This window comes from Pseudophryne corroboree, chromosome 7 (genome assembly GCF_028390025.1).
Source record: "Pseudophryne corroboree isolate aPseCor3 chromosome 7, aPseCor3.hap2, whole genome shotgun sequence".
NCBI lineage: Eukaryota > Metazoa > Chordata > Amphibia > Anura > Myobatrachidae > Pseudophryne > Pseudophryne corroboree.
Genome location: NC_086450.1, coordinates 173,814,320 through 173,827,669, shown reverse-complemented (window position 1 = coordinate 173,827,669; position 13,350 = coordinate 173,814,320). Strand labels below are relative to the sequence as shown.

Here is a 13,350-nt window from a genome sequence, read left to right as displayed (position 1 = left end):
CAGCTTGCACATTCTGCGGCTGGACTGCCGCATCCTAAATCAGTAAAAGCCCATTCCACGAGGAAGGTGGGCTCTTCTTGGGCGGCTGCCCGAGGGGTCTCGGCTTTACAACTTTGCCGAGCTGCTACTTGGTCGGGTTCAAACACTTTTGCAAAGTTCTACAAGTTTGATACCCTGGCTGAGGAGGACCTTGAGTTTGCTCATTCGGTGCTGCAGAGTCATCCGCACTCTCCCGCCCGTTTGGGAGCTTTGGTATAATCCCCATGGTCCTTACGGAGTACCCAGCATCCACTAGGACGTTAGAGAAAATAAGAATTTACTCACCGGTAATTCTATTTCTCGTAGTCCGTAGTGGATGCTGGGAGCCCGTCCCAAGTGCGGACTCTCTGCAATACATGTATATAGTTATTGCTTAACTAAAGGGTTATTGTATGAGCCATCTGTTGAGAGAGGCTCAGTTATTGTTCATACTGTTAACTGGGTATAGTTATCACGAGTTGTACAGTGTGATTGGTGTGGCTGGTATGAGTCTTACCCTGGATTCCAAATCCTTTCCTAGTAATGTCAGCTCTTCCGGGCACAGTTTCCCTAACTGAGGTCTGGAGGAGGGGCATAGAGGGAGGAGCCAGTGCACACCAGATATAGTATCTAATCTTTCTTTTAAGAGTGCCCAGTCTCCTGCGGAGCCCGTCTATACCCCCATGGTCCTTACGGAGTACCCAGCATCCACTACGGACTACGAGAAATAGAATTACCGGTGAGTAAATTCTTATTTTTTGTCACGTCGACCTTTTCCACTGTCGACTTTTTCCAGTGTCAACTTTTTGCCATGTCGACCTTTTCATCCTGTTGACCTTTTGCCATGTCAACCATTTGTGGTCGACCGAATGACTGTCAACCTAATTGGGTTAACCCTGTGATCCATACCCAAGCAAAAGGCAATATCACTTCCAGCAAGTCTAGAGCCTGTTAATGTGGCCAGAAACTAGTAACAAATGGGATGCAGTCAGGCTCCCGCTGGTAAGTACAGGGTGGGGGTGGGGGGATTGGGGTTAGGCTGCTGGGAATGGGGAGGTTAGGGTTAGGCTGCGATGGGAGATAGTTAGGGTTAGTCTGCCGGAGGGGTGGGTTAGATTTATGGGTAGGGATAGGGTTGAATTGATCACCCAGATCCGTCGGGATTCTGACTGTTGGGATGCCGCAGTTGGTATCCTGACTGTCGGGATTTTCAATGCCGGGATTTCATACCCAACCCCCACAAATACATGTCGATAGCAGTGATGTGCGCTCATCTTATAACTGCATTTACCAACATGCTGGATAATGACTTCTTTCCATTGTCATTGAGCATCACAGTAATCTCAGGTCACTTGTTTCAGTATCAGGTCAGTTGTGTGTTATTGGTTCTACTATTGCAGAGTGTACGGTATGACCAACATTATAGCCAAACAGGTAAATGCAGTAAGTTGTCTGAAAAATGATACAGATTTTTTTTCTCCATACTCAGGACAAAGTTCTTTTGGGGACTGATTATCCATTCCCACTTGGAGAGCACATCCCAGGACTCCTTATTGAATCAATGGAAGATTTTGACAAAAAATTAAAAGTATGATTAAACATTATTATTATTATTATTATTATCATTATTATTATTATTATTATTATTGTTGTTATTAGTAGTAGTAGTAGTAATAAAAATAGTAGTAGAAGCAGCAGCAGTACTGTAGTAGTAATATTAATAGTAGTAGTAGCAGCAGCAGCAGTAGTAGTAGTAGTAGTAGTAGTAGTAGTAATGGTGGTCATTCCGAGTTGTTCGCTCGCAAGCTGCTTTTAGCAGCTTTGCACACGCTAAGCCGCCGCCTACTGGGAGTGAATCTTAGCTTATCAAAATTGCGAACGAAAGATTCGCAATATTGCGATAAGACATCTCTGTGCAGTTTCTGAGTAACTCGAGACTTACTCGGCATCTGCGATCAGTTCAGTGCTTGTCGTTCCTGGTTTGACGTCACAAACACACCCAGCGTTCGCCCAGACACTCCTCCGTTTCTCCAGCCACTCCCGCGTTTTTCCCAGAAACGGTAGCGTTTTTTCACACACACCCATAAAACGGCCAGTTTCCGCCCAGAAACACCCACTTCCTGTCAATCACATTACGATCACCAGAACGGAGAAAAAACCGTGAGTAAAATTCCTAACTGCATAGCAAATTTGGAGAGGAGTGTACAGCGCTGAAAAACCCTTAAAATCCGGATAGTGTCTATATATAAAACACAAAAAGGATTATTCTATCCTTTGTACATAAAAATGGGCAGTAATACAAGCTCTAACAAATAGCTTAGTGGATAATTAGTGAAAAAGCATATGATATAGAGAGCATTAATTAGAGCAGTTGGTAATCGTTATGCAAACTTCTATCCTTTGTACATAAAAATGGGCAGTAATACAAGCTCTAATAAATAGCTTAGTGGATAATTAGTGAAAAAGCATATGATATAGAGAGCATTAATTAGAGCAGTTGGTAATCGTTATGCAAACTTGATATCCAGCTGATTGTCAGTAGTGAGATCGGTTTAAACAGAATCTCTGTTTTTTGCTGTGCTCACTGTGAAACTGACACTCACTTTAAAAAAACCAATACCGTTCACTGAAAGGTATCTTTGTATTCCTTAATCCCATCTGGTGTCATCAGGATTCAGGACTCCAACAGACCAATCACAAATGGATAAAAAGAAGTACCCCTTAGGGAATTTATTCACAAAGACGTAACAAATTTTTCTTTAAAAAAGAAGGAGAACACGGAACGCATACCCGCTCCCAGACAGAGGCTGTGCTTCACCACTGAGATGTCCGGAATATCTCAGTCCGCTGTAACGGCAAACAGCCTCAGGCGTGCGGGTAAGTTGCGGCTCTCTCCTGGATCAGCTCCCACGTCACTACAGCATCAACCGGTTTCGGGGGTCCGCCCCCTATCTTGAGAAAGATCTCAGTCCGCCGTTACAGCGGACTGAGATATTCCGGACATCTCAGTGGTGAAGCACAGCCTCTGTCTGGGAGCGGGTATGCGTTCCGTGTTCTCCTTCTTTTTTAAAGAAAAATTTGTTACGTCTTTGTGAATAAATTCCCTAAGGGGTACTTCTTTTTATCCATTTGTGATTGGTCTGTTGGAGTCCTGAATCCTGATGACACCAGATGGGATTAAGGAATACAAAGATACCTTTCAGTGAACGGTATTGGTTTTTTTAAAGTGAGTGTCAGTTTCACAGTGAGCACAGCAAAAAACAGAGATTCTGTTTAAACCGATCTCACTACTGACAATCAGCTGGATATCAAGTTTGCATAACGATTACCAACTGCTCTAATTAATGCTCTCTATATCATATGCTTTTTCACTAATTATCCACTAAGCTATTTATTAGAGCTTGTATTACTGCCCATTTTTATGTACAAAGGATAGAAGTTTGCATAACGATTACCAACTGCTCTAATTAATGCTCTCTATATCATATGCTTTTTCACTAATTATCCACTAAGCTATTTGTTAGAGCTTGTATTACTGCCCATTTTTATGTACAAAGGATAGAATAATCCTTTTTGTGTTTTATATATAGACACTATCCGGATTTTAAGGGTTTTTCAGCGCTGTACACTCCTCTCCAAATCTCTTTTTTGTGCAGTGTTAACTACAGGTGTTGGTGTATACCTGGGATTGGAGTTGAGCAGCTGATTACCAGCGCTGTGAGGGGGAATAATTTCTGTTTTCATTCTGCATAGCAAATTTACTTGGCGCAGTCGCAGTGCGAACATTGCGCATGCGCACTAAGCGGAAAATCGCTGCGATGCGAAGAAATTAACCGAGCGAACAACTCAGAATGACCCCCAATATTAATAGTAGTAGTAGCAGTAGTAGTAGTAGTAGTAGTAGTAGTAGTAGTAGTAGTAGTAGCAGCAATATTAATAGTAGTAGTAGCAGCAGCAGTAGTAGTAGTAGTAATATTAATAGTAGTAGTGGTAGTAGTAGTAGTAGTAGTAGTAGTAGTAGTAGTAGTAATAGTAGTAGTAGTGTATATCATTAAGCAAACAGTTCATCATGCACATGGAATATATGTAAATTATAACAGAACATATTAGGTACAGAGATCCCATACAAATATGTTTTTCTGGAGATTTAATGAGTTTATCATGTGGATTTAAGTAGATTCATTGGCTTGTATTTTCCACAAGAGTAATGTAAATAATAATATTGTATCAGTACCCAAAATGCTAAAAGTTTGAACTTTCTAGTAAATGTAAATGTGTGAATTAAATGTCAAATTGCTTGAGATAAATGTAATTGCAGCAGTAACATAAAGCTGCCCAAGCAAGTAGTTTTTCAGACAGCAAATTTGGTTATTCGAGGAACAGAGCATACATGGAATGCTGCCTGAACATACCAGTGACCTCAGTTTGCCATTGTGTGTTTTCCTCAGCCAATGCCACCAACTAAGCCCTGTGTGATCCATTCAATCACCTGAGTTGGCAAACTGGGCCCAGGACTAGTTGCTCGTTGCTAAAGTCAAATAGCTAGATTTATCACTTTATAGGCAACTGTAAAATGGGATCATTTATCAAGTGTCACTTTATCTACTGCCACCAATAAAACTAATATAATTACTAAAATTATAGTACCTCAGCCACCCCACTGTGATCCCTCCCCAGCCCCTCCTTCCTGTTATACTTATAACCCACTCCTGGTCTACTTTTGTCCCTTCATTGCTGGTGCATGCTAGGTGCAAGTTGATGACCTAATTCAGAGGTTCTCATATATTGGGCTCATACAGTATATTGGGGGTCATTCCGAGTTAAATTTAGCACAGCTACGATCGTAAACTCAGACATTCAGACACGCGGGGGGACGCCCAGCACAGGGCTAGTCCTCCCCGCATGTCAGTGCCCCCCCCCCCCCGCACAAATACAAAAGCATCGCACAGAGGCGATGCCTTTGTATCTGTGGAGTAACTCCCGGCCAGCGCAGCTCCTGTGGCTGGCCGGGAGTTGTCTGTCGTTGCCGATGGCCGCAGCGGCTGCGTGAGACGTCACGCAGCCACCACGCCCCCCCAACGGTCTGGCCACGCCTGCGTTGGCCAGACCGCGCCTACTAAACGGCGGCTTAACGCCGCCGTTCAGCCCCCTCTCGCCTAGCGACTGCCTCTGTGTCAGAGGCGATCGCTGGGTACCGACAACTGCCATGCACCGGCGCACTGCGGCAGTTCTGACCCGATCGCTGCGCTGCGACAAACTGCAGCGAGCGATCGGCTCGGAATGACCCCCATTGTGTGTAAATCTGGCTCTGGTACTAGCCTGAGCCATTTATATCACCGCATGTCCCTGAATCATAGGTGTACCCGTTTAAAGGGATAGTATGGTAAAAAAAATTAAAAAAAAAATATATATATATATATATTCCATATTTAATAATTAGTAATTACTTATTTTTACATGCCATTGTTAAAATAGAATTCTTAATACAAATATAAATGTGACTAAATCTATAAAAATAAATGCGTGTATTAAAAAAGTTTCTTTTGAATATCCACAACATACTGTATTTAGCTCCCGGGACACAACATTTGGCAATCATCACAATTGTGTTATCAATCTTGCCTGTGAATACATGTCACAATTTAAAGTGAAAAACACTTAATGGCTTATATTTAGGAAATGTAGAAAATATTGTTACATCACAGCTGTAACACATGAATATTATATTTTACAGGACAAGTTACTGGCTGTAAATGCGTTGGATTTTCTTGGGCTTGACAGAAGAAACTTTGAATGATTACAGAATTTCATAAACACTATATTTGTATCCCGTAGTTTGCACCTACTTCTACATATATGATAAATACTGTTAGTTTATTAAATGTTTGCCTTGCTGGTACTGTAGGTATAAATGGTGTGAATGTAGGGTGATGTTGGGTTATGCCCGAGGGGTTCTTTGCCTGATTACACTTCTCATGTATTACTTACAGTATATACACTTGTTTTGTAAACATCACTGTGTGTGTGAAACTGAAATTAACAATGAGATAGTAATATTGACTGATGGTTAACTTGAGAAGAGTTTCTCTAAATTGTTTAGGACACATACTTTACCTATTGGTTTCAGTTCTGTGTGTTGTACTGCTTAACACTGAAACAAAAATGGGGCTTAAAATGGAAATCATTGTTTGCAATTACCTAACTGACTTGCCATGCCATTTGTATTCTATAGATTTGCATCAGTATTGCTGTTTTCCAAACTCTCACTGCTCTTTTTAAATTAAGTGAACACAATTGACCCACTCTGAGATTAATGCTGGGACCTCCCAAATACAAGTGACAAAGGTGCATTCGTCTGATATGAGATTCCACTCGTGTTTAAACAAAAGGCCGTTGGTTCCCATTCTAACGTGGACCATACAACAGACCAACTTTCCTCCAACTGACCAACCGTCCAACTTGTCTGTCAAACTTACACATTGCCCCACACACCTAACCAACTTTTTTTGTCAAACTGACACTAGGGTGGTAAGTAGACTAGCCCTAATTCCCAAGCCCCTTAACCCACAGCCTGACCCTAACCCCCGCCCCCCCCCCCCCCTTTTCCCCCACAGCCTAACCTTCCCTCCCCGCTGGTGCCTAACCCTAACCTCTCTTCCCCGTAATCTAAACCTACCCCTGCCCGCCTCTCCCGCAGCCTAACCCTCCCCTCTCCCTGCAGTCTGAACCTGACCTACACCCCCACCCCCGCAGCTTACCTCTCCTGTGGCCCGACAAATCTTCATTCAGGTAATTGATAAATGTCGGAATGTCTGTATTCTGGCACCAGCATTCAGAATAGTGATGAGATTCCTGCATCTGTACTTCGACTGATGGGATCCCAACCACTGGGATCCTGACCGGATCCTCATCTAAATAAGACTAGGAGTAGGTATAGGGTGGTAGGGGATTCTATCATCAGGAAGGCAGATAGGGCAATCTGCTACCGGGACCGTGATCGCCGTACAGTCTGTTGTCTCCCGGGTGCTCGGGTACGGCACATCGCGGACCGGGTAGATAGATTGTTGGGAGGGGCTGGCAAAGACCCGGCGGTCTTGGTGCACGTTGGCACCAATGACAAAGTTAGCGGAAGGTGGGATGTCCTTAAGAAAGACTATAGGAACTTAGGAAAGAAACTGAAAGCAAGGACATCTAAGGTAATATTCTCGGAATTATTACCCGTGCCACGCGCTAGTCCAGGGAGGCAGAGGGAGATTAGGGAGGTAAATGTGTGGTTTAGGGATTGGTGCAGGAAAGAGGGGTTTGTGTTCCTGGAACACTGGGCGGACTTCTCAGTCAGGCGCCATCTCTTTTGTCGTGACGGATTGCACCTGACTGAGGAGGGGGCAGCGGTGCTGGGGGGAAGGATGGTTAGAAGGTTGGAGGAGATTTTAAACTAGGAGCCTGGGGGGAGGGTTTAGCTAGAAACTACGGGTCATGCAGTGAGAATAGTGGGGATGGCGGTAGTAAACGAAATGGGGGAGAAGTTGGGGGGAGGGTAAGAGCAGGCAGTAAGGTTACTAACATGGGTACTAAAAGGGATTTTACCAAAGTATTAACCAATGACGATTACAGGTCATCCTTGCCACATAAGGTGAAAGATGTCCCTAACGCAAGGGAAAATACTTATCTTAGTTGTATGTATGTAAACGCCAGAAGCATTACTGGTAAAAAGGGTGAACTAGAAATACTTGCAGCAAGCAAACAGTATGATATTATAGGCATTACTGAAACTTGGTGGGATGAATCTCATGATTGGACAGTCAATCTAGAGGGCTATACACTGTTTAGGAGAGACAGACTAAATAAAAAGGGTGGAGGGGTGTGTCTGTACGTAAAGCCGGTTTTAAAACCTAATATATGGGAAGATATTCAGGAGGGGACTGTAGACACTGTTGAGACATTATGGGTAGAAATTGCATGCGGGGAAAAAGGAACAAAAAAGTTAGTATTGGGTGTATGCTATAGGCCGCCTGGTATCAACGCATCTGATGATGAATTGTTACTAAAGCAAATTGAAAAAGCAGCAGGAGTAGGAGACATAGTAGTGATGGGCGATTTTAACTATCCAGAGATAAACTGGAAAAACGATTCATGTGATACTGCTAGGGGCAGTATGTTTTTAAACACACTAAATGATAACTACCTAGTCCAACTAATTGAGGAACCAACTAGGTACAATGCAATCTTAGACCTGGTATTAACAAACAATCAGGATTTGGTATCGGGTATTATAGTAGGGGAACCCATAGGAAACAGCGACCACAATATGGTCACATTCAATATCAGTTTCTACAAACAGCCCTATACTGGCTCAACTAGGACTCTAAACTTTAGCAAAGCAAATTTTGAAAAGATGAGGGTATTTTTCAGGGATATTGAATGGGAAGGTTTGTTTTTAGGAAAAAATACTACAGAGAAATGGGAGGTACTAAAATTCCTGCTAGCTAAAAATACACTCAAATATATTCCTATGAGTAGCAAAAAAGGGAATAAAAATCATAAACCGATGTGGCTTAACAAAAAGATTAAGGAACATATGGGCAAGAAAAGGCGAGCATTTAAAAAATACAAATCTGACGGGGAAGCAGAGTCATTTCAGCACTATAAGGAATGTAACAAAAATTGCAAAAAGGAAATAAGAGCGGCTAAAGTAGAAACTGAAAAACTAGTAGCAAAGGAAAGCAAAGCGAATCCCAAAAAATTATTTAAATACATTAATAGCAAGAGATTAAAAAAGGAGAGTATAGGCCCTTTGAAAGACAAGTTGGGAGTCTTAAGCAAAAATGATAATGACATAGCGGACACACTAAATGAGTTTTTTTCAACAGTATTCACTAGAGAGGACCCAATTCAGGGACTGACACATAATCTCAATAATGACAATATCACACTGATAGGTACTTATTTAAGCGAGGAAGTAGTCTGTGACAGATTAAAACATTTAAAGATTAATAAATCACCAGGGCCCGATGGTATTCATCCAAGGGTTCTAATGGAGCTTCACTCTGAACTGGCAAAACCGCTATCTTTGATCTTTGAGGATTCAGTTATATCAGGTATGGTTCCCAAAGACTGGCGAATAGCGGAAGTAGTGCCTATATTCAAAAAGGGAAGTAAAGCTGAACCAGGTAATTATAGACCAGTTAGTCTTACATCTATAGTGGGGAAAGTATTGGAAGGTATTCTAAGAGATAGTATTCAGAAGTTCCTTGAAACCAATAAGGTCATTAAAAGGAATCAACATGGGTTTATGAAGGACAGATCCTGTCAAACCAACTTACTTGGCTTTTATGAAACAGTAAGCGCAAACCTAGATCAGGGTAAAGACGTGGATGTAATCTTTTTAGACTTTGCCAAAGCGTTCGATACTTTACCACACATGAGACTTATATACAAGCTACAAGAATCAGGGCTAGGAAGCACAATATGCACTTGGGTCAAAAACTGGTTAGATAATAGGAAGCAGCGCGTTGTGGTTAATGGATCTTTTTCAACTTGGACTGAAGTGCTAAGTGGTGTGCCGCAAGGCTCAGTATTAGGACCGCTATTGTTCAATATTTTCATTAACGACCTAACAGAAGGTCTAGAGAGCATGGTGTCAATTTTTGCAGATGATACCAAATTGTGTAAGGCTATAAATACAGAGGAGGATGCAGAGTCTCTTCAGAACGACTTAGTTAAATTAGAAGCATGGGCAGCCAAATGGAGAATGCGCTTCAACACAGACAAGTGTAAGGTAATGCACTGTGGTAACAAGAACAAAAATTACACCTACCTACTAAATGGGGTAAAATTAGGGGATTCTGTACTGGAAAAGGACTTAGGTGTCCTCATAGATAGCAAGCTTAGCAGTAGTACCCAAAGTAGGACTGCAGCAAAGAAGGCTAATAAGATATTAGCATGCATAAAACGGGGTATTGATGCTAGGGACGAGAGTATTATACTCCCGTTATATAAATCACTAGTGAGGCCACACCTTGAATACTGTGTACAGTTCTGGGCACCGTACTACAAAAAGGATATCCTGGAGCTTGAAAAGGTACAGAGGAGGGCGACCAAACTAATTAAGGGCATGGAGACGATGGAATACAAGGAAAGGCTTGAAAGACTAGGCATGTTTACATTGGAAAAGCGGAGACTAAGAGGGGATATGATCAACATCTACAAATATATAAGGGGACAATACACAGAGCTTGCGCGGGACCTGTTTTTGGTTAGATCAACACAGAGGACTCGTGGACACTCGCTCAGGTTAGAGGAGAGGAGATTCCGCACAATACGGCGTAAAGGCTTTTTCACGGTAAGGACAATACGTGTTTGGAATTCCCTGCCCGAGGGAGTTGTAATGGCGGAATCTGTCAACACCTTTAAGAATGGGTTAGATAAATTCCTATTGGATAAGGATATCCAGGGGTATGGTGCATAGTCATGCATTATAGTTACTATAAATAGGGATAAAATGCAATGGCTGACAGCAGCATCAGTCAAAAATTTTAGTCAAATCATCATGCATAGGACACCACAAATAGGTTGAACTCGATGGACAATTGTCTTTTTTCAACCTCAGATACTATGTTACTATGTATGTATACATAAGCTGAGTGTATCACAATAAATTAGTCCATGAAATACTGCAACAATTATCTTTCATTGCAACTATTATTTTTGTGAACAAATGTTAAAAGCTTTCAATAACTCTATAATTATAACATGCAAGCTATAGCAATGCCCCTTGTATAGCAGTAGATACAGTTTACATCCATGGGGGAGACTGTTTAAAATAAACTAACCTGGACCCGTATATATCTAGAATATATTCATTAATAATATCTGACATCCCCTCATGGATTATCCCAGGAATGCCTATGAGAAATTATATTTTATATATATATATATATATATATATATATATATATATAAAATACTGTATAAATATTAATTCAGTAATGCTGTTCTTGAGGGGTCCCTGCGGATCCCGGTGCTGATGAAAGGTTTGCTGCTGATCCTGGTGCTGATAAAAGGTGTGCTGCGGATCCCGGCACTGGTAACAGCCCACCCTCTAACCGGAGTACTGGGTGATCGGACCTGCAGCGGCTTGGGGATGTACTGCCACTGCTGAATGTTCCTGGCTGTCATGAGCCAGGCCAGTTACTCAGAGCACACGAGCAGCCTTGGAGAGCCAACTGCCTGCAGCCGGGACAGAGGTCAGTGCTCTCAAGGTTTATCTGCCATGCTCCCACATATGTCAGCTCAGTTGCACAAGCTGAATAAACGCTGTCAGTGACAGACTGCCAGTGGACAGTAGCTACAGGCGCAAACACATCCACAGGCTGAGGAACACAAACTAAGGCTGCGCTGTCATGAGGCTGCTTTCTATGGAGCCAATCACGGGTGCGACTAGCTGCAGCTCGGCATATTAAGTCGTGCTAAGTGTGCACATGTGGCCATGCCACAGGGTGGATGAGCGTGGCTACATCTGTAGATCACATCCGTTGTAGTGATAAATAATAATATTACAGTAATAAATTAATAGTCCTTTTACCTAGGTAAATAAACTGTGAACATTATCTGTATATGATATTAGTAACTTACCAGATGTAAATGCAGAAGGCCTTCATTGCCGCAGAAGTAATGAAGATGAAAATGACAGCTGCTATAAACATTCCTTGAATTATATAGCAATTATGGAGAAACAGGTTAGGCATATAAACATCATTTCATATACAGCCATGTCAGCCATGTTTATTGTGCACCCCAGTCAGGAGCAGATCAGTGTATTTGTTACCCCCCCCCCCACTTCTCCCGCCACACAGACTGAGGAAGCTGCTGCTGCTCAGTGGAGGCAGCCTCCCTACACTCACTGCAGCCCAGGCTGGACACATGTAAATGGGAGCTGATAGGTAAGGGGGGGAAGGGGGGGAAGGTGAGCGGGTTACTGGCCCGGGTATCTAGAACCGCTCCCCCCCCCCCTCTGCACCATTGGTCACACATACAGGTGAAACTCAGAAAATTATAATATCGTGCAAAAGTTCATTTATTTCTGTAATTCAACTTAAGAGGTGATACTAATATATTATATACACTATATACACTATATACACTCATTACATGCAAAGTGAGATATTTCAAGCCTTTATTTGTTATAATTTTGATGATTGTGGCTAACCCCAAATTCAAATTCTCAGAAAATTGGAAATATTGTGAAAAGATTCAATATTGTAGGCTCAAAGTGTCACACCCTAATCAGCTAATTAATCTAAACCATCTGCAAAGGGTTCCTGAGCCTTTAAATGGTCTTTCAGTCTAGTTCAGTACAATTCACAATCATGGGGAAGACTGCTGACTTGACAGATGTGCAGAAAACCATCATTGACACCCTCCACAAGGAGGGAAAGCCTCAAAAGGAAATTGCAAGAGAAGTTTGATGTTCTCAAAGTGCTGTATCAAAGCACATTAATAGAAAGTTAAGTGGAAGGAAGAAGTGTGGAAGAAAAAGGTGCACAAGCAGCAGGGATAACCTCAGCCTGGAAAGGATTGTCAGGAAAAGGCTATTCAAAAGTGTGGGGGACCTTCAAAAGGAGTGGACTGAGGCTGGAGTTAGTGCATCAAGAGCCACCACACACAGATGGATCCTGGACATGGGCTTCAAATGTCGTATTCCTCTTGTCAAGCAGCTCCTGAACAACAAACAACCTCATAAGCGTCTTACTAGGCCTAAATTAAAAAATAACTGGTCTGTTGCTCAGTGGTCCAAAGTCCTCTTTTCTGACGAGAGAAAATTTTGCATCTTATTTGAAAACCAAGGTCCCAGTGGGAAGTTTCCACAGTCTGTATTGATTTTGGGGAGCCATGTCATCTGCTGGTGTTGGTCCACTGTGCTTTATTAAGTCCAGAGTCAACGCAGCTGTCTATAAGGACATTTTAGAGCACTTCATGTTTCCTTCAGCAGACAAGTTTTATGGAGATGCTGACTTCATTTTCCAGCAGGACTTGGCACCTGCGCACACTGCCAAAAAGTACCAAAACCTGGTTCAATGGCAATGGGGTTACTGTGCTGGATTGGCTAGCAAGACCTGAACCCCATAGAGAATCTAAGGGGCATTGCCAAGAGAAAGATGAGAGACATGAGTCCAAACAATGCAGAAGAGTTGAAGGCCACTAATAAAGCATCCTGGTCTTCCATAACACCTCAGCAGTGGCACAGGCTGATAGAATCCATGCCACGCCGCATTGAGGCAGTAACTCATGCAAAAGGGGCGCAAACCAAGTACTGAGTACATAGGCATGATT

The 13,350-nt window shown here is 42.4% G+C and overlaps 1 protein-coding gene across 1 annotated transcript in view; it reads left to right on the top strand.

The window, feature by feature from the left end:
* ACMSD (aminocarboxymuconate semialdehyde decarboxylase) overlaps nt 1-5,900 on the top strand; it is a 177,536-nt gene extending 171,636 nt beyond the window's left edge. The window contains exons 9-10 of the mRNA XM_063933789.1: nt 1,508-1,606; nt 5,753-5,900. Coding sequence (XP_063789859.1) covers nt 1,508-1,606; nt 5,753-5,815 — 162 coding nt within the window. The 3' untranslated portion in view covers nt 5,816-5,900. The remainder of the gene's footprint in view (nt 1-1,507; nt 1,607-5,752) is intronic.
* Nucleotides 5,901-13,350: the final 7,450 nt, after the last annotated feature.